This window comes from Montipora foliosa, chromosome 1, assembly GCF_036669935.1.
Source record: "Montipora foliosa isolate CH-2021 chromosome 1, ASM3666993v2, whole genome shotgun sequence".
Classification (NCBI taxonomy): domain Eukaryota; kingdom Metazoa; phylum Cnidaria; class Anthozoa; order Scleractinia; family Acroporidae; genus Montipora; species Montipora foliosa.
In genome coordinates, this window is record NC_090869.1 from 43147355 (window position 1) to 43168686 (window position 21332).

The 21332-nt window shown below is 38.6% G+C and overlaps 1 protein-coding gene across 1 annotated transcript; it reads right to left on the reverse strand.

Annotated features, from left to right (window-relative positions):
• Positions 1–387: 387 nt before the first annotated feature.
• LOC137999126 (uncharacterized) lies at positions 388–20691 on the reverse strand. The gene is made up of 9 exons (XM_068844972.1): positions 20570–20691; positions 19087–19269; positions 12006–14218; positions 10849–10915; positions 8477–8545; positions 8290–8349; positions 3894–4148; positions 2836–2966; positions 388–1290 (listed from the first exon to the last, which is right to left on the reverse strand). The coding sequence occupies exons 1-9, from the start codon at positions 20654–20656 to the stop codon at positions 1227–1229; spliced, it is 3129 nt and encodes a 1042-aa protein (XP_068701073.1). The 5' UTR covers positions 20657–20691; the 3' UTR covers positions 388–1226.
• Positions 20692–21332: the final 641 nt, after the last annotated feature.

The following is a 21332-nucleotide window of genomic DNA, read 5'->3' on the forward strand; positions in this document are numbered from 1 at the left end:
CTGCGATAACTATTGGTGGGAGGCACGGTGGCCTCATGGTCAGTGTGCTCGACTCCGGATCGAGTGGTCCGTGTTCGGGTCCTGGCTGGGGACATTGTGTTGTGTTCTTGGGCAAGACACTTTACTCTCATGGTGCCTCTCTCCACCCAGGTGTATAAATGGGTACCGGCGAAAATGCTGGGGGTAACCCTGCCCATCCAGAGGGGAGTAGAAAAACTCCTAGTCGCTTCATGCTACAGAAACCGGAGATAAGTGTCGGCCTGGTGGGCCTTCTAGGCTCGTAACGGACTGTCTTTACCTTACTATTGGTAATGTAACTTGTCTTACGGCCTCTTACTATTTCTTCTCCCTGTGTTTTTAAAACTAATTTACAAGATGACAAGCACATAGTAATCAATAATTTATTTTACTAAACAATCATATTTCTCATGTAATATTGTAAAGGAAACCACACTTTGACACTTTTTATCGTCGAGCTCTAACGACACATCTTTCGCAAGTTAAATATACCACATGTTCAAAGCAGATTTGCAATTGTCTGTATGTCCGGACAGACCTTCAAACTTGCTGTTGACTCAGATCATCAATAGGAAGAAATGATGTCCGGTTTTCATCGAAAGCAAGAGCAAATTTTTCAAAAGCTCTAAAACTTTCCGCGAGTCGTAACTCCTGTCTCATTTAAAGGAAGACATTTGAAGGCAAGACACTGCCATTATTTTGCGTCCTCTTCTTTTGAAAGCATGTCAACAGGCCGTATCATCGTTGCACGATATAGGGCTTTCGAGATAGGCTTAAGGCGGCTGCCCTTAATTAAGGATGGCATTCTTGGCCTGTTGGTATTTTCGCGGAGTTACCTACGTACGAGTTAGTTAACAACATCTCCCCGTACTCTATTTTAATCAAAGTTGGAAAGGCGCTAACAACACTCTAAGGTATTCAGAATTCCTTACAGTGTAACTTATTCACAAAAATTATATCTTTTATTCACAACAATTATGAACACCACTAATAAACTGGAACACGAAACGTTGATGCAAATAGTGAAGCGGCCAATTCGTTTTTCATTACAAGAACTATTACAATACCTCTAACCCGTACACATGGCACTTTTATGACAATGCCATGTACTTAAAAACGGTGCGTCAGAAAAACAGACGAGGTATCCGGATGAGTCAAATTATCTTTACACGTAGATCACCCATCACCCTTTCTTTAACAGTTAGGTGTCAGGCACTGGCTTCTGCTTTCTCTTTCATATTTCTCTGCGTTACCCATACTGTAAAAGCCAGTCTACAAGAAAAAGAAATGAAAAGTGAATGATCCAGGAGATGAGACCAATTCCCAGGATTCCCACACAAAATGCTCAGTTTTGGAAAGATGGCGCAAGATTTTCCACACTTCCAATCGCCTGCCTTACTCATGGTTTTCCCTGCTGCCTGTTTCGAGCTTTTAGCTACAGTGTTCAATGCGAATACATATCAAAGGATTTTAAAATTATATTGATGGGCTCCTACTTTAGATGCACATTACTCAAAAGAGTGCTGTGATTGACTTGAAATTCATCCTTTTTGGCTTCAAATAGAAAAGTTGTTTCAACTAACATTAACATTGCTTGAACGAAATGAATCAAATAAATATTGAACTGCGGATATGAAATCAAGCGACGCTTTGATCCTCTCAGTTATAAACGCAATTTTAGCAATTAAGTAGAGAACCTTGAAAAATTCAGGACTTCAACGGGGTTTGAACCCGTGACCTCGCGATGCCGGTGCGACGCTCTAACCAACTGAGTTATGAAGCCACTGATGTTGGGAGCTGGTCATTTGTGGGTTTAGATGTTCCCGTGATGAATGAGTCAATGAACGAAATTATATATGAAGTGAATCATATAATAAACTGCGGATGTAAAATAAGTTCAAACCGCGTTAAGTCCTGAAATTTTCAGGCTTCTTTACGCAATTGCTAAAGTTGCGTTTATAACTGCGAGGATCATAGCGTCACGTGATTAACATTACTTGTAGTAGTCAGAGGAATGATTCCCCAAATCATTGGTAAAGAGTGCTGTGATTGAAATTCATCCTTTTTGGCTTCAATATAAACTTGTCAAACTAGTTTTAGCAATAATTATGTTAAGGGATTTTCTTATCAGAAGGATTGATTCTACAAAACTGCTTCGCCTCAGTTGCTTCCACAACTTTCACTTCATGTTCATTCCTTAGTTCAAATTATGACCTTTCATTTATTCTAAATGGACCGTTTCACCTATTAAACGGCAATGTTATGGCACCACACTGTATGAAACAACAAAAGTCACTCGCTGTGACGTAATAGGTTACTACATCAACAGGAAAACCATCAAAAACACCATATATAAATATTGTCATGCTTATATCTCAAAAGTGAAAAGGGGTTCTGGAAAGTGATCACCAGAATACAATGAAACTCTCTGCAAAGTTAAAAAACATTCACTCCAGAATTTCATTCTTTCTCGCAAAGAGTTGTACCTTCACCTACTAATCACTTTCCAACTATCAGAAATCGAGGTTACAGAGTTTGTTTTTGAGATACAATCATGTAACTGTTTGATACAGTGTTGTTTAGGCAATCCTTCTGAATGGTGAATTTTCTCCGAAGTGTTGAAACTGGTTTGACCCACTTAATTAAGTTGACAGAAGAAAACTTACTGTAAGAACAAAAAAGAAAATTGACTTTGTCTTTCTTAAGACTGAATCTGAAATAAATTTCTTAAAACGTTTGTCAACCTGACTTTTTTGTTATCTATTTATGTTGGGTCATTAAATTAACTGTTTATGCTTATGCAAAAGTCTGACAAACCTGCAGTGTTTGACAACACACTCATTGCTACAGTATTGAGTGCCACGTTCCTTGGTGGTGCGTGCTGGCTTGTTACAGCCATCGCATGCACACATACGCTGACTTATTGGGTTGACAATCAATTTACTCTTCTGCAAAGGTCAAAAAAGGTGATTTTAACAATATTTTTAGATTCTTAAATGCCAGAGTCAAGCCAAGTAAGGAAAATAGCGCTAACACAAAAATTCCATAAGAACACAAGGTTTGTAAGCCATGGATATCCTTTGATTTTGAAAGCTAATTTCTTGATCAAAATCATTTGATATGCTCTTTAATATCTGTGATACCATTACCACAAGAAAAAGCAGATTTCTGATTTGCATTTTGAAAGGTATTTGAGTATCACATTCTAAGAAAGATTGAACAGGACTATGATCAGAAAAGAGGAAGTGCATGATGTCACTCTGCCTCCTTGTTCAATGCCCACTAGGGTGCCGTAACTCTCTGCAAGTTTTCTTGCAACTTGTCTTGCAATTTTGTTGCAACAAAAGTTCTCATTATGGAAACAAGTTGCTTTATGGGTGTTAACTAGGCAACATTTCATGCAACTTGTCTCGTTTTCGATGATCACACTAGGTTAAAGGACCATTTTCATTGGCTGGTGCCACAAACCAATGCAACACAAGTTGCAGGACTGGGCAACGCTTGAAATATTCGGTGCAACGTTGCATGAAGCTTTGTTGAAAGTAGAACGCAATTCTCATTCCCCAATGGTTTCTGCAACTTGTCTTGCATATTTTTGGGCATTGCAAAGTATGTTACAGTGAGCAATGACGCATGCAATGACGCATGCATCTCACGATGGTGCTGCCATAAAAATTGTCTAACAGTGCCTTGATACTAAGCTACTAGCAACGGTGTTAATGTTTTGGGAGCAGATTAAAATAGCCCCACAAAAACTTGTGTCAAGAAATAAGTTCCTCAAGTTTAGAAACAAACAATAAAGATGGCATGATAGAGATTAAAACTACCCAACCCGTTGTCAAACATCAACAAAAAGGGGTTCACTAAGTACTGACCTTGGGTTTAGCTGGAATGGATGATGGCTGATTGACAGAGTCACTGTTTGGCTTAGTGGCTGCCATGGGAGTGACTGTGGCTACAGGTTTGCTAGCTATCGCTACCTGAGCTGGTGTTCGGCTTAGTGGTTTATTAACAGCATCATTTCTATCTTCAATTACAATAGGTGAAGCTAAAGCAAAGGATTCTGCTGTAGCCACAGTAGCAGCAACATCTCCCAAGCCTACTTTTGTCACTTTTGTACTTGGTTCATCCTGAAATGACAATTTTGCATCATTCTGACCTCAGCTGTTTTTAGTACAAGCAGTAATCAAGGATTAGTGAGTAGCATTCGATTCCTGTTTTTCATTGACAAGGCACTGGGTATTGCCAGACGGTCACCCATCCAAGTATTGAGCCCGTCCAACAGGACCTGAATAACAGAGCTACAAAAGATCATCCTCCTTGGGACTGCTCACATACTTAGGAGGACTCTATCCATCAAGTAATCCAGAAGACTTATGACTGCCACAAGCTCCTGGATTGAACTCAGCACCATAAGTGAAAAGAGCAAGACTTTAAGGATTCTATAATAACAATAATAATAATAATAATAATAATAATAATAATAATAATAATAATAATAATAGCTTTATTAATCCATCATTAAATAAATGCAATGAGTTTACAAAAATAAAATTAAACCATGAAAATATGGGAGGCAAATTGTACAAAAAAAATAAGGTTCCCAGAAAAAAAACCCAAGAGAACATCAGCGATTGTTTAAAATGCGACTATTCCTTGGCACAAAGGACTTCATGTGCCTATCAGTCCTAGAATGTGGTACAATGGAGTACAATGACTATTGATCGTAGGCATCAATATCAGTGAGTAAGTGGGATGGTCCTTATCATTTAAATTCTCTTGAGTTAGTGCCTGGAAGCTGCATCTCTGCACTCTTCAAGGTTAAGTAGGCTAACCTTCGGAATGCCAATAATTGAAAGGCTGTGATTCTGCACACAATGCAGATCTTCAGTGAGGTGTTTGGGGATACCACTCCAGGCTGAAGATGCATACTCTAACAGTGGACAGACTTGAGTGTAGTGGATGGTGGTTCCAACATCCTTGGGCAGGTTGCTCTTTCCTACATTCACAGAAGAACAAAGCGCTTGTTTGCTTTTTCTTTCGTCTTGTACACATGACGATTCCAGCGCAAGTCATTCTGTTGCCATGCTTCAAGGAGATTGAAAACCAGGATCCCTTTCGATAGGGTTATTGCCCCCACACAAGGGGGCGGGCTCACTGGATGACTTGTTAATTGAGATCCACACGTCCTTTATTTTTTTGCTGTTAACAACCATAGCATTCAAGTCTGCCCACATTTGCAGACTGTTGAGGACTCCATCAAGGACTCACAGTTCCTTGTCACGCTTTCAAATACAGTGCAGTTGTTGGCATATTTACATACACAAATACGCTCACCTAGATGCAAAGGGAAAATGCTCTCAAAATCTCTGATAAAGATGTTCAACAGTACTGGAGAGATTACCGAGCCCTGTGGTACCCCGACAGGAGAGTTCTTAATGCTGGAGAGGCCACCTGGGAGCTTCAACTGCTGTTTACATTCACTTAGAAAGCTCTGCATCCATGTCCATAAGTTCTTATTAATGTTCATGTCCTTGAGCTTTGTTAGAAGAAGCAAGTGATCCATGAGATCAAATGCCATGTGCTAAAATCAATGAGCAAGGTATGTAACTAGGGATAGCTTGGATCTGTTAAGACGTTGCTGGACTCTTTCAAGTACTTTCACAAGGACTGGAAGCACTGAAATTTGACTGAGGTCGGTCTCAATTACTTCAGGGGGTTGAGTTTTGGTATGGGACTGACGAGAGCGTGCTTACACACGGCTAGGTACTTCCCCTCTATTATGCTAGAAGTAATACACAATGCAATGTCATGTGTGACAGGGGCCAACTCCTCCGCAAAGTTCTTCAAAGAGCCACACTGGTGCTGAAACACGGCATCAATATCAAAACAGAACATATTCTGCTCAACATTCTCTCCACTACAACATCCCCTAAAAACATAGAGGACAGCAGGTGCCAAACAATAAAGTGGTTAAGGTAATTCCTTAGTATTGCAATGCGCATCCCTACTGCGCACGATTTTCGCGTCATTAGCGCACGCACATGAGCACGTGCGCATAACAAACGTAAGAGGTTTCGCTCAAACTAAACCCGATAGCGAAATAAATGCTCCTTTTCTCTCAAACGAGCACGGTGACCCCCGATTTTTTTTTCAGGTATTTGCTAAGAACAGTCTAATAAAGACCATATCTGAAGAAGAAAAAAAGTTTGATAGTAGAACATGAATTTTTTTTGGAAAACAGTTCCGTACCGGGGTGTATTTTACCCAAGGCGAGGACTTCAAGCTAACCACGGAACTGTCCCAAAAAGTGCAATATTCCCACAACCAGGGAATCAAAGTCGGCGTAAATGAAGCGTTACTGCTTATGTAAATAAAAGAAGCTTTATTTTCAAAATAAAATGTTGTGTCTTTGAAGTAACCAAGGCTTAATTCTGTGTGAAGGTGATTCGAATTTTTAACGCGAAAACAGTAAAAATACCCCATTTTAAGAGCCTGCTGACGCGTAAACAAGCACAGTGACCCCACTTTTTTATTGCATTTTTTAAATGTTCATATCATGAATGTTAATTATGCCAAGTTTCCAAAAAAGTTTGATAGTAGAACAATTTCAAGGGAATTACCTTAAGCAAAAAAGCCCAAAGAGAAATCTGGGAAAATGACAAGAAACTAGACTGATAAAGAGTCTGGAACCAGCAGCTACCCTGGGAATGATGAACTAAGGCGAAAAAGACTAAGTTGAAAGCAGCCCAAATAATAGAAATGATTGCAGAACAGGACGAATGGCAAGGGGTACTACGGTGTTACTGGCAGGTGATGGATGCCCTGGTTGATCGGGTAGCAAAGGATGCCACGCAGGACCATACAGCCTTAAGGAAATTGTTGTACCCAGCTGTAATGTGAAGATTACGAACTGCAGCTAAATAACGTTTAATAATAGTGCTATGAAGCACTGTTCTAGCTAGATAGGAAGCAAAATATATCACTGTCCCTTCGGAGACAGGTAATACATCCTTGTGTGGGCTCAGGAGATGGTTCATCAGGCCCTAAGAGGCATAACGTAGGACTTCCTCCCTCACAGGGGTTGTTAGCGAAGGCAAGACATAGTGGTATGCATAGTGGTATAGCAGCAGCAGCAGCATTTGTGCAGGTAGCTGCAGTTACGGCATCGGCAACCGGATAACTTGTTGCAGTTGAAGCACATGGTTTGGGTTACCATGGCTTCCCCTGAGTATTTTGTTCTCCAAAAAATTGACAATGTCTAATGGTCTAGAAAGACTCAGAGAAGATGTTATACCAGGAGTGCAAAAGAGCTGGTTAAGTGAGGATGGAAGGTGAGTGGCAGACAAAAGTTGAAACATGGACAAAGCTGAGTGAACTGATGCAGACACAAGAACCTTGATGGCTGAAAACTGAGTTGGACTGAAAACTGTGGTCTGTTGGGAGCTGAAAGTAACCAGCTCTTGATTGGCTTCAATCATCTCCTTGATAGAAGACAACAAGGCATGGTTGAGAGGGTGCTGTCTTTGTCTTTGTTGATATGGGTGGATGGAAGGCCTTCAGGTGGGTTTTAACCTTAGCCATGTGCCTTTTCTGTAGGTTCTGTAATGTGGTTGCCTTTCATGGTTCTTTGGAGGATACGTCATACAGTAATGCTTCCACTCACATGGAAATAACTGTTACAGTAGTAAAGAAGCATTTGAACACACACCCTGACCCATGTTCATTGCATGTACTTTGTTCAACTCAAGCAGGTTGCACTTGATAACAGTCAGTTTTTGTGTCATTTCCGCTTTTCCATTTTTGTACCACTGATAGCTAAGCCATGTGGTAAATCCATTTTGTTTTACCACGAAAGGCCATAGTTTGCAAATTTGCAATTTTCCTTGTCTCTTGGAGATGTTTGCCTCATAGCTCTAATTAGCCATCACACTCTAGGGCCCCACACATTAAGGAAAAAATCATTTATCTCCTCACTCCAGGTTAAAAAATCTCACAAGCATTACCAGTAACAATGTGTACTTGATATATGACGACAACCAAAAAACAAAGGAATACAAGCACCTTCACAGAGCGGTTATCTAACACCAAATACAGACTTAATTTTACTTTAGATGAGGTAAAAAAGGAGGGATTGCGGGAAAAAGTGTGTTACTGAGAATTACCGGTACAGAAAATGAAACCAAAAACAGAGAATGCTACAGTGTAAGTGTGGTCCTAAACATTGCTCAGTTGACAAAATTTAATGTTTCAGATATTCTACCACCTTACCTGTGACAGTTTCTTAGCTCTTTGCTGGTTTTCTTGCTGCCATGCCTTCTCCTGAAATGTCTAAATTGAGTACATAAACAATAATAATTATTACGAGCTGTTAGATGAACTTGCAGAAGCAAGCAGTATTACCAGAAAGAGACTTTTCAAGCAAAGAAAATAATAATTTGTCAACAAAATCACTAACCCTTTTAAGGTTTTCACTCAAGGTTTCCCACATCTGATCTACAATTTTCTTGATATCTTCGAACTGAGCCTAGTTAAAATTTCCAATAATAAATTTTAATGTTAATAAGTTGTTAAGATGTTTATATTGAAGGTCTTGATGATGATGTCACCTACCACTAGCCCTTTGTTACTGGGAGACAGATGTTGAATTTACCCATCAAACCAATCTATTAATTTCAAATGAAGCTATGATCCTCGCATTATGAACGCAATTTTTACAATTGCGTAAAGATGCCTGAAAAATTCAGGACTTCAACAAGGTTTGAACCTGTGACCTTGCAATACCGGTGGAACGCTGTAACCAACTGAGCTATGAAGCCATGCGAACATTAGAACCCACAAATGACCAGCTCCCAACGTCAGTCTTCATAGCTCAATTGGTTAGAGCGTCGCACCAGTATCGCGAGGTCACAGGTTCAAACCCCGTTGAAGTCCTGAATTTCTCAGGCCTCTGTACGCAATTGCAAAAATTGCATTCATAACTGCGAGGATCATAGCTTCACTTGATCTTATATCTGCAGTTCATATATGATCCATTTCATATATTATTTCATAATCTATTAATTTGTTAAACTAACTCAAAACACTGATGGCAACAGTTTACAGGTTTCAAGATTAACTGTTCCTCCAACAAAACCTACTAAACAACAACAATAATAACAATTACTATTTTTATCACTCTTCAAAAATAACTAAACATTTCTTGGCAGCACAGGTTTCAGAGACGTATAAATTTTTAGGATGAGTAGCACAATCATGATGTACATTTGGGAAACCAGTATCTTGAACGAACACTTCAGGCCATATCTCCGCTGGTAAAAAGTGCTAGCCACTCACATTTCGCAGATATGCTTTCTACATATTAAGTAACATTTACTGTGTAGATTAGCGAAATCGGTCGCTTAAGTTTAGAATAAACGGATTCGGTTGTCCACTTTGGGGACAAAAAATGGCGCGTCACGCGTAACACGCAAACTAGTAAGACGAGCACAACAAGGTTCTTCAGACGGCTTGTACTTTATTCCTCACAACGAAATCGACAACATATTTCACATAAACAATGTTGCAACCAGTAAATAAAAAAAATGTGGTTAATTTCTCACCAATGACGGAGAAAAGAGGCCGAAAAGCACAACAGTCTTGAGCGTCACGCTCCTAAAATCTTCAGTGCTGTTTTGCAATTTGCGTCTGTAACCCACGGATGTTTTGTGGTTAGGCAGAATAAAATATGGTTCGACAATGCTCATTTGTGGTAGTTGCTTTGGAGAAAGTTTTACCGAAAATTTCTCAGCACACGAGAAGCCAGAGCATTTTTTCTCAGTCTGAAACACTTTGTCCGCCATTACAATTTGCCTTAGAGCCAAAGCACAGCTTCGCAAAATGTCCTCTGTATCTTGCTTGTCCGAGCTCACATTACAAAACCCAAAGAAAAACAGAATGCTCATCTCATGTACAAATTACATGCCAAAGCTCAGAAAGAAACAATTCAAATTGTGAAAGAATGAGACCTCTTTGTGAGTCTGAAACACTTCTTGACGTTCAGAGGTTGACAAAGCGAATTTAGAGCGTGAAAGAACCAAAAGTTTCTCCTTGCAGATCCGCCATTACGTTTTGAAACGTTCCCTTAGAGCAAGCTTTGCTACCAGGCCTTGACTTGTTTTTATCCAGTTAAACCGGTTTTTTCTGGACTTCAGCCCATTTTGCCCTGTTTTTTGCAATCCATGTGGAACATTTCGCCGGAATTTCTCAATTGCGAATCAAGCGAAGCATATAATCAACTCTGAAATTAACATTTCTGTAATGTCAAAAGTTAAAAATGAGAATATTTCGGGTTATTTAACAAAATTTTTTAGGGTAATCTAGGCAAAATGAGGAAATTACCATGCCTGCAAGGGGTCATGGGTAAATTTAAAATTGCTTATTTTTGATCCATAAGTACAAAAAATTTCATTAAGATATCAGCTTAAGAGGCTATTTGATTTTGTCAGGTTCCTTTTCATCCAATTTTATGGCAGCATGAAAAATTTTGTAAAATTTCACTATGTTACACAAATGTACATCATGATTGTGCTACTCATCTTAGAAGACCTCAAAATTAATGAAAAACTTTGTTATTGTTTGAGATTAACAACTGTAACATTTGACTCAAGCAACACCTAAAGTGTGGCCAATTTTAGCTTCTTCTACATTGGTACCTTCTTTTTAAAATATATCTGAGAAAACCTACAGTGTAGCTATGATTCTAATAACAACATTACTTACCTACAGTGTAGCTATGATTTTAATAACAACATTACTTAAGGTCTTGTTTCACATATTTTGAGTTCTCACCAATGGATTTTTTGTCCGGACAGCTGCTTGGGTTTCTTTGAAGAAAAGCTCATAGGCTGTAAGAGGCCTAAAATAAATAGCATTAATTGTATCTATACTTATTTCTTTATTCTCCCTTTTAATCTAGAGCTACTTGTACTACACTTACAAAGGATTTCAACGGTATAACAGTTCTAAAAATGGCATTCTTAATATTAATTTTTATTTCAACAAAACAAGTCAATTAGGGTTGGCCACAATCAAGTATCAAATGCATCTAAACAGCGCCCCTTTCGTTAGTAAGTTATTCTTAGGTTTCACTTACATGATCAACAGCCATGTTTTTCAACGAAAACAAAAGAAGACGTTAGCATAATAATAGCTTTCAATTCCCGGAAGATTGGATCGGGACACCAACATGGCCGCCATTTCATTGTTTGGGGACACCAACATGGCGGCCGTGATGTCGTGAAATCCAAGAATACTAGCATAAAGTTAGACAAAGCGAGAAATTGATTTCAAAAAAATTAGAGAAACATGTCTGAATAGGAAAAATTTACATGTATGAATGAATAATAGGGCGCATCCATCTGAGATGCATATTTAATAGGATGTTAACTGTACAGTTTGGACTTTCCTGTCTTTCACTCGACACAAAGATCCCATATACATGGTGAAGAAAATTATTAATGTTAGCAGTTCAGCCCCACTTGCATGAAATGTTACCAGATAAACAACAATCAACAACAGTCCAGGCTAATACACCATAGCATTTTAAGAAAGAAAAGATTTTTTCAGAACTTTACAAACTCTAATTTTCGTAGGGCCAATAAAGGAAGCAGCTGAATTCTGTAGAGGGTTCTTCCCAATTGTTAATTCTTGCAGTATGTGCATCCATTCCTTTTTTAAATTATTCCTCAGAGCCACTGTACTTTGGCGCACATTGACCCAATAAAATCAGGCGTATCACAAACGATGTCAAGATTGCAGGAAAATAAAATTAATTTTACAATATAACAATATTATCATCACGACTGGCTTTTGCTTACTCTCGTATTAATTAACCAGCATTTCATTTATTCACTAATATTTTAAACCAGATATAGGCTAATTTTGGATGCATTGAAGCATTTTTAATTATTGCAATATCTGGTTCACTTGATGTACATTGTACTCACATGTCTAGACCTTCGCTGTCCTTTCCTTTCCTCTTTCTTTTGGTACCTTTTTCTTTGTCCTTCTTTTTCTTTTTTTTCTTCTTGACCTCATCTGTGCCACCTACTTTCTTAAGGTTTTCTGCCACTTGAGATAATGGTTTACTGTCATCGTCATCCTCATCACTATCTTGCTGATCAGGATGAGCTTGTGGCCCAGTGGTGGTGTCTAACACTTGTGATGAAGATAGCAATGTAGAGGATGATGATGATGGAATCACTCCTGGAGCTAGAGATGCCCCACCAATGTTCTGGATCCCACCAGAAGATAATGCTGATGATGACAATGTGGTGGAAGCAGGAGGAGCTGCTACCACATGGCTAATAGCCGTTGCTTCATTAACAAAGGTTATTTGCACGACATTGCCACTACTTGACAAAGGAGTATGTAATAATGGTACAGAATTTGATGTGGTAGGTCCTGCAGAGCTGGCATCCTGTTTAGTGTTTGAGTTGTCGACAAGAAATCTGGATACCACTTGTTGCACTGGCGAGAGGGTAGATATTGGTTTCTGAATATTATTGATACCAGCAGCAGTGGTTGGCTTTCCAAGGGATATGCTACTGTTTCCCCTGAGCATTGTGCCACTACTAAGTGCAGTCAAAGCTGAAAAGTTGGGGGGTGTTTTAAGTTCTTGGTTTACGCTTTGACTCACAGCTGTTTCTAAGCCACTGATAGTCTCTTTTAACTGAGTAGAAGATATTGTTGGTTTACATTTTAAGCCAGTATTAACAGTGTTTGTTAAATTAACCACCTGGGGGTTTATTGTTGTTGGGCGTTTTACAGCAGAGTTTGCATTAACCAGAATCATATTATCTGGATGACTTGAAGATGACAGTGGACTTGAAGATATTGTTTGTGAACTTCGCACTCCTGATGTTGAATTTTGTGGTACAACATAACAAATTAAAGGTTGGCCACCCTGAACATTTGTTGCTGATCCTGATGTCCTGACATTGTGCTGTCCCATTGCTTTTACAAGTTGACTGAGTAATTCAGGATTGGATGCCAGAGTTTGTATGGAAATGGCTTGAATAGGTTTGCCAGAAGATTGAAGAGAGGTTGTGCCAGCTTTGTTGCCTTGAACATGTTTTGGAGGAGAAACTTTGGTAGGGGTGCTTCCAATAGTCTGTCCTTGCACCTGAGGAACACTTGGTTGAACTCCAGATGATGTCAAGGTATCTCTAGGACTCTGGGGATTGGTATTTGCAGCTTCCATGGAATGTTTTGCTGGAACATTGGTGGATGGGTGCAATTGAGAAGATGCAACTTGGCCTTTAGCAGAGGAAATGGAAGCCACCGCAGATGGGACTGCCATTTGCAGCATTTGTGAATTAAGTCCTTGTGTTGATTTCACTGGAAAAGATCTTGCATTTTTTACTGCAGTCTGTGCAGCACTCTGCAAAGGAGATCCAGGTTGAGCGAGTCTCATGGTTTGATTTCCTGCTAGTAATGACGAGGACACTTTTCCGGTGAGGTTTGTTGGCTTTGCATTTGGACTTGAACTCCTGGATGATGTCAAAGGGCTTCCTGGACTAGAAGGAGAATTTAGAGGACTTCCTCCCATCACAACTTCCATGTGCAAAGGTGAGTTTCCAGTACCACTTGTTTGAGTAACTGCTATATGTCCTGGATTTGTCACAGAAACTGTGGCTTGGGAAATTCCCTTGTGTAACGCATTTGGAGCCATTTGCAAATGAGCTGCAGCAGGATTTGTTTGCTGAGAAACATGAGGAGTGAAAACAATAGGTTCACTGACACCTTGTGGCATATTTCGCTCTACAATTTCATCAATGAGTTCATCAATGTTAGAACCTTCCACTAATGACTCGGTCACCACAGGAGGCAATTGCTGATTTATGCTTGAATTGCGCACTGCAGGAGGGAGGCTTGGTGACACAAATGAAGATAATTGTGACTGGATTGAGGTAGATCTGTTAAGGTTTGAAATTAACGCCATTCGCAAGGGCTGTTGACCGGCTGCAAATGATGCGTGGATAGATCCGGGTGGAGTGATGGGAGGCAGATCAAAGTTTTCAGATGGAAAAGTAGGAGTTGGTGGGGTTCTTGAACGTACTGCAAGATTTTGTGCATGGAGGTAGTCCTGCCTTATGTCACAAATCAAAGAGTTAGGACCACCAGGAAACACAGGATTGATGGAAGATGATTGAGGAACCTGTGGGGATTAATAGAAGAATACCAAGTCATCAATATGGTTATTTTGTGTGTTATGTCTTGTAAAGTACATCAGACTTCAATATAGCCACATCTTCAATAAATTCTTTTATTCAACGACCTTAACCAATGAATATTGTGGGAGTCTTGAATAAAAGGGCTTAGACATAGCATGCACTTGCATTTTCAGATCCAGGAAAACAACACCTTATCTGCAACCACAATCTTGACTCAAACCCAATTGGCTTAGCTTTCATAACCAACCTCTCAGGTTTCAATATTTTTGAAAGCAAGCTTGGTGTGCTGGGGTTGTTCAGATTCACTAATTTTCGTTCACCTGATATCAAAGATTGCAAGTGATGTTTATGTTTTCCTATAAATGTCAGTGCTTGACCTTAACTTTTTAACTAACTAGTCCTTGGGCTAGTGAATGAAGGAGTAGTTTCTAAAGAAACTGTGGTGCTGCGTCGGTGGGGAAGTAGTATACAAAAATTTGGTTTTATCAACGGAGTTGATAATGTAAATTGGCCACCGTACAGAGATTCTAAAAGCTGACGTTTCGAGCGTTCAGAGCGAATCGCTTGGGCTAGTGAGGCTAGTGGGCTAGTGGGGCTAGTGAGGTTTGAAAGTTACTACCCAATAGTCATCACTTGGGGGCCAAGCCCGGGCTCAAACTTTTGATCTTGCCACACACTTACTGAGCTCAATAGAAACAAATCTAAGCTGTCTGAATACTATTAATTTTGCTCCTAGAATCAACGACACCTTTTGTTTAATAATAAAAGTAATAATAATAATAATAATAATAATAATAATAATAATATTTCATTTATATAGCGCTCACATCCATTACCTGTCTGAGGCACTTTACAAAATTATCTCTAAAACTACAATTATAATTTAGGAATGAAAATTAAAAACTAAAAATTAAAAATATAATGAGTTACTCTCAATAAATGTAATAAAAAGGAAGGTTTTTTCTTAAATGATGAAACTGTACTGGATTGACGTATTTCCAAAGGAATAGTGTTCCAAATCTTCGGAGCACAAACAGAAAAGGCTCTATCACCATATGTTTTAGTCTTACAAGTTGGCTGGATCAGCAGGTCTTGAAAATTCAAGCGAAGAGACCTACAATCTTGGATAAAATTGTTGAGAAAACTCTGCTTTTGGACTAAGCTCCGATCACGAGTATGAAAAATAAGCTCTCTTTTTGCCCCCACCCCCTTCAAATACCAATTAAGTATAACTACAAGGCATTATATTTATGTCCCCTACTGTTTTCTCAAGGTGTTGCTAATGAGTATAAACTATGCACAAAATCAATGAGATTTCTACATTTCTTACAAAAAGTGACGCATTTCAACGGTTAACACACCAGCTGGCTAAAAACAGACTGGTCATGAAAAATATTTCAAATCTGTTCAAATCACGTTAACCGACCAAAATTTCTCAGTCCTTCGCCGTAAATCTATGTCAGTTAAAGAACACAGAAAAATGAACCGTTGTTAACCGTGCAACTTCCTTATTGTGTGTAATCTTACATAAATATATCTGCGATAATTTCGTATCTGTATATACATATTGATCAGTGTAAACCAAAGTGGGCAAAAACAGCTAGGGCAAGGCCGACTGGTTTTGATATAACTCCTTCATATTGTCCACGTTATAGGACTCAGTACATCTCTTACTTCTTAATCATACTAATGTATGAATTCCACGATGTAAAAGAACAGCAATTCGCAGTGCAGTAAAGTAAAGTAAACAGAACCCTATTAGCTCAATATTGGCTAATAATGCACTTCTGTAACAATGTTTCACGCAATGTTATTGTATGACAAGTAATCCTCGACAAAATTACTGTGTATCAGCTATGAGAAGACGCGTTTTACATACTATAAACATATGAGAGTGTTCACACTCTCATATAGACAGATATTTGATAATTTATACCAAATACAATCTTGGACAAAATTGTTGAGAAAACTCTGCTTTTGGACTAAACTCCGATCACGAGTATGAAAAATAAGCTCTCTTTTTGCAACTTCTGCACTTTATACTTTGGTAGTCCAAAGTATAGATGATTACAATAGTCCAACCGTGTAGTTATAAATGCATGTATATCCGTCGAGGAAGCATTCACGTCAAGATATGGACGAATTCTAAATAAATTCCTTAAGTGATTGATTGAAGACTTACAGACATGATCAATTTGGTCATCAAAGGTCATGTGCTTGTCAAGAATGACTCCAAGGCTCCTTACTTTGTCAGAGATGGAAATTCGTTCATCTCTAAATTGCAGGTAGTCAAGTGCAGGCCCCTCGTGAAACTGCGAATGGATCAACAAAATGTCCGACTTGGCCGGGTTCAGCTTCAGTTTATTAGTGATAATCAAAGAAAAATATCAAGCTACAAAAAATGCACACAACGAAACTGCTTGGATCTTAAGGTGATTCCCTAGTATTGCACTGCGCATTCTGTTCTGCGCATAACACAGGGTAAGCAACGTTCATATCCAGGCATCAACAAGGCTTTATGTGGTCTCAAGACTCAAGGAAGATTTCTAAACAAAACAACATTTAAATTTAACCATAAAGACTGGTACCCATGTGGAAATATTGATAAATCGAATGTGGCCAAAGACATTTCAAAATGGTGACCTTTCGTGCGGGAAAGTTCGCTAGAAAGAAGAACTGCCGTTTACAGAGCACAGCAGTAAAGAGCAGAATGGAAGACTCTCCCAAAAAAAGTCGAGTGATAGCCTTGCTGATGCTTAAGTGTCATTTCAGCCCGAGACTGAAAGTGAAACCGTGCTACCAGAGAGATGTGTTGTTGTGGGGTTTGAGCTTGGTTTGCTTTCTGTTTTCTCTGAAACAAGGTTGGTGACCTATCTTTTTTTGCATAATTTTAATCTCTTACTCCTTCTCTTTGTGCCGTAAAACTTTTAAAAAAATTACGTCAGAAAAAAAAGTTACAGAGAAAAAAGTATTCGTTGCCATCACTCATGGACACAAAATTGACTCCTTGAGATCATGTGCCTGAGGAATATTTGTAATCAGTGCCTTTTCATGACGTTTGCCTGTGCCATAAAACAAACATTAAATTATTCCTTTTGAACAATACAATACACCTGTTTTTGTTACTTCTGTTCCGGCCAAACATAGCGTGAACCCATGGAACAAACTTGTCCTTGACAGATGAAGTCGCAATGATTAAATAAATGAGTAACTTGAGCAAGTTCTATCTCGCAAACGAGCTTGGTGACCTATTTTTTTAATTGCACATTTCGAGTCACCACAATGTAGGAAACAATCAAGAAAAGTTCAAATCTTACGACAACTTCTATTACTAAGGAATAACCTTAAGCCTGTCCTTTAGTTCACATGATTAGGATCAGCACAAACCTCTGGTTAGAAAGTAATTAAAAAGTTGTCAGTATTCAATGTGACCTCAAGTTGCGAGTGAATGATAAAGAGTTCAAGACCTAACATTGTTACTACTTTAGCTGAGGTGTCAGGCCAACATTATCATCATTGTCACCTTCAGCATTTATCAGCATTTGCTGAGTTGGAAACACATCTTTCATTTTTAACTATTATTTCATTAATGTGTGTTGTATTAAGGAAATAGGAAAAATAATTATGTATAATACCATAAAGTTCCGATAGTAAACACCCCCCCTCCCCCCGAAATCAACGTCAATTTTTTGTGGCCGCTTGTAAATCCCGAAAGGAGCGACCCCCCCCCCCCCCCCAAAGTAAAACCCCCCGAAAGTAGCGACCTCCCGAAAAAAGCGATCACCCCTGAAAGTAGCGAGACCAAGTTATTTAAATGGTATACTCTATAGAGGTTTTTCATGGCAGCCATGTTGCATGGCAGGAACAATAGATTCTTTTTCCTATGGGAACAAAAGTTCTTTCTTATGCAAAACATTTTCATTGTTTCTGCCATGCAACATGGCTGCCATGAAAAACCTCTATACCATTAATTTGTCAATCAATAGTCAAAAATTTAATGTACAATAATATGTTCGTGTAGTGTCACAAATTGTTCAAGATAAATTACTTAAATTTACAACAAGGGGCAGCTTTATGCCACCATTCGTCCTTGACATCAGTTCACTAAAGTAGCGATGTAAGAACTACTATAAACCAGTATAATTTCGTATTAACAACAGGAATGTTTCTTCAAATTGAAATTGAAAACTCTATACACATGTACTGTAGTTTTCTATATGGTTTTTTGCTTTATTTATCTTTGTTATCTTCTTTTTATGAAACACAATCTATACATATGGAATGCAAATACACGTAAAATGTTGTTCTTTTTTTAATTTTATGTTGTTCATTTTTTATTTCGGAAAAAAAGCTCACGCCAGCTCTATTTGTAAACGATTTTTGTCTCCAAAGTAACGACCCCTTGAAAGTAATGACCCCATGAAAGTGGCGACCCCCAAAGGCTGCTAATTCTGAAAGTAACGAGGGTCGCTACTATTGAAACTCAACTGTAGTTAAGTGAACGTAAGAATTTGTCGTGCCCAACATTCATAAAAGCTGTTTGCTGTCTTACCAAAGAATAATTTATTGTGTAGTGTGAACAAAACTTAGAATAACAATTATTATTTCAGTCTTTCTTTGTTAGGGATATTTGTAAATGCAGTGATTTTAAAACCACAGGCAGGCACTAAATTAGTTACCCTAGGCATTTACCCTAACCACATACACTTATAAAACTTTTGTTACAAACGCACACATACCTTTTAGGGAAAACATGAACAGTTATAAAAAGATACATGTATCATGCGTTGTCACATTGGATAACTAGTCAGTAGTGAATAACAATGTTGCAAATAAAAGGGCAGAAACAAACCTGTGGCATTGTGATCATAGCTCCAGCTGTAGGCTCTCTGTGAGGAGGTGCAAGTAATTGGCTCCCAAGACCCAAACCATCTCTGCTGTTGCTATTGAGACTGACCGTTGATGATCCCTGAGGAGATGATGATACAACATCGGGTGCCTGCACGTTCAAACTATGAAGTTGGTCAAACTCATCCTAAGAAAAAAAGGGAAAAGAAACTCATAATACCACTGCTCAAATTAGCACAGGGGGAAATCATCTAGGACAATACCCAATTACAATGGTAAATGATGGTCTCTTAAAGTTACAAAGGACTATTTGTGAACTCTTTGAAGGATTTCTTTTGAGGGTTTATTTTGAAGACATTTTGGACACAATGTTTCTTTGGTAGGATCATCTTGAAAAATTAAAATCATCTGTTATATTTGTCAAAAATATAAACCAGTGGTTGCTTGTAATGTTGGAACTCTCATAACTTGAAAGTTACCAGTTCCCACGTTTTACTACAGGTTAGCTTAAATTAAAAGCAACCTAAGAGACGAGTGAGATTGAAATATTAAGTGAAAGGCCTACACTATATAACAAAAAAATTCAATGAATGACAAATTTATACCATTTAATACAATTCATGTGTATTCGAAAAAAGAAATGAGAAGCTTCAAGGAAACAGCAGACTAACTCCACAGCTGAAAGATGACATCCCCCAAAGTTCAAGATAAAGGGTTTTATAATATAGGGCTAGAAATGAAACTTTAAAAAAAGTAAGCATTGCAATGACGAGTTGAACACACGAAATGAGCTTAATACCACACGACAAGCCGTACAAAAATTGGACAATAATGAATAATTCATTTCACATTCAGCACCTTACAACACGCAGAAAAATTAAAGGATGTAAATTTCCGTCGGGTTCACAATCGTTCACTTAAGTAGTTTAAGCCACTTTTTCACCAGATCAAGTTAAGAAGTAAGCTACACTATTGCTAATATGCATTAAGAAACAAAATTTTTCTTTCTTCCTATCTCACACTACAAAGCATGGATGTTTTCCAAAAGTTGAAGAGGAACGCGAAAACTCGAGGTCGGCAGACATTCAAAGTTTGTTTCTTTCTTTTGATTAAACGATGACGAAATGTAAGAATTCCATGTGGACTTCCCTGGGCATTTTATGAAACGCTCTGGCAGTTGGTCCTTGCTCGCAAAAACATCAGTCCAAGCTCAAAAGGTCATACTTTTGAAACTATTTTGACATCACAAGCCCATAGCGATTGAAATGTTCTTGGTTGAGTGTAAAGATATCAAAACGGGCTATCTTTTTGTTGTTCTTGAAAGAACCAAGGCCACTTTTTGAGATTCCTTCGGGCTTTGATGCAACTGATTTCTATTTTAGGTGTATGGCCAGGGTGGTCACTTTGGTCGAGTCTCACCGATTTATTCCTTGGGAAATCATTCGTTTCCCTCGTAAAATATTCACCAAAGAGTACACCCAACAGACCTTTGAAGGAATATCGTGCTTGTCCCAATCTATCACATCATCTATATCAAAATCAGCGATAGCATTTTCATTCGAGTCCGACGCCATTACATTTATCTTCTTCAAATATACGACATACGCATACTCCAATAACTCAAAAAAACGCTGCACCAAATCTTGCGCCTGCGATGCTAAATCGCCTCGCTCCTATGTTGTTCATCTCCTTTACCTCTGTTCTCTGGTTGCACTTGTCAGAATACCTTTTTCATATTAATTAGCTCAGCTTCTCGATGATCTGTCTTACATTTTCTTTATTGATATGTTGTTGGCATGACATTGTAATTTCCAATGGGAATTCTTGTAGCTATTTACCATAACATAAAAGACAATTATGCTTGTTTTTATCCCGACGCGCACACTTCGAACTGGCTTCAGAAAAGGACACACTAAACGTATAAAAAGCAGCAAAAATAACTACATAAATAATATCTATATGTGAAAAATCAGCTAAGGAGCCACAACCTCATTTCAATTGGTCAACAGGCCTTATACATGAAAGAAATTCACCGCCAAAAAAACTCACCACCAAGCCCCGTTTGCACAAAATTATTCACATCATCTGGATGTGAAATACAGTTCACACGTGGGTATCGTTTTCAAGTTTGCTCCTTTGGGATTCAGCTGAAGCTGAAATTTGCAAGTTTGATTTTCAAAATCGAGGCTTGGTGGTGAAATCAGCCAGTTAGAGGTCATCACGCATAAGGGTTATTCACGTTGTCGTCAG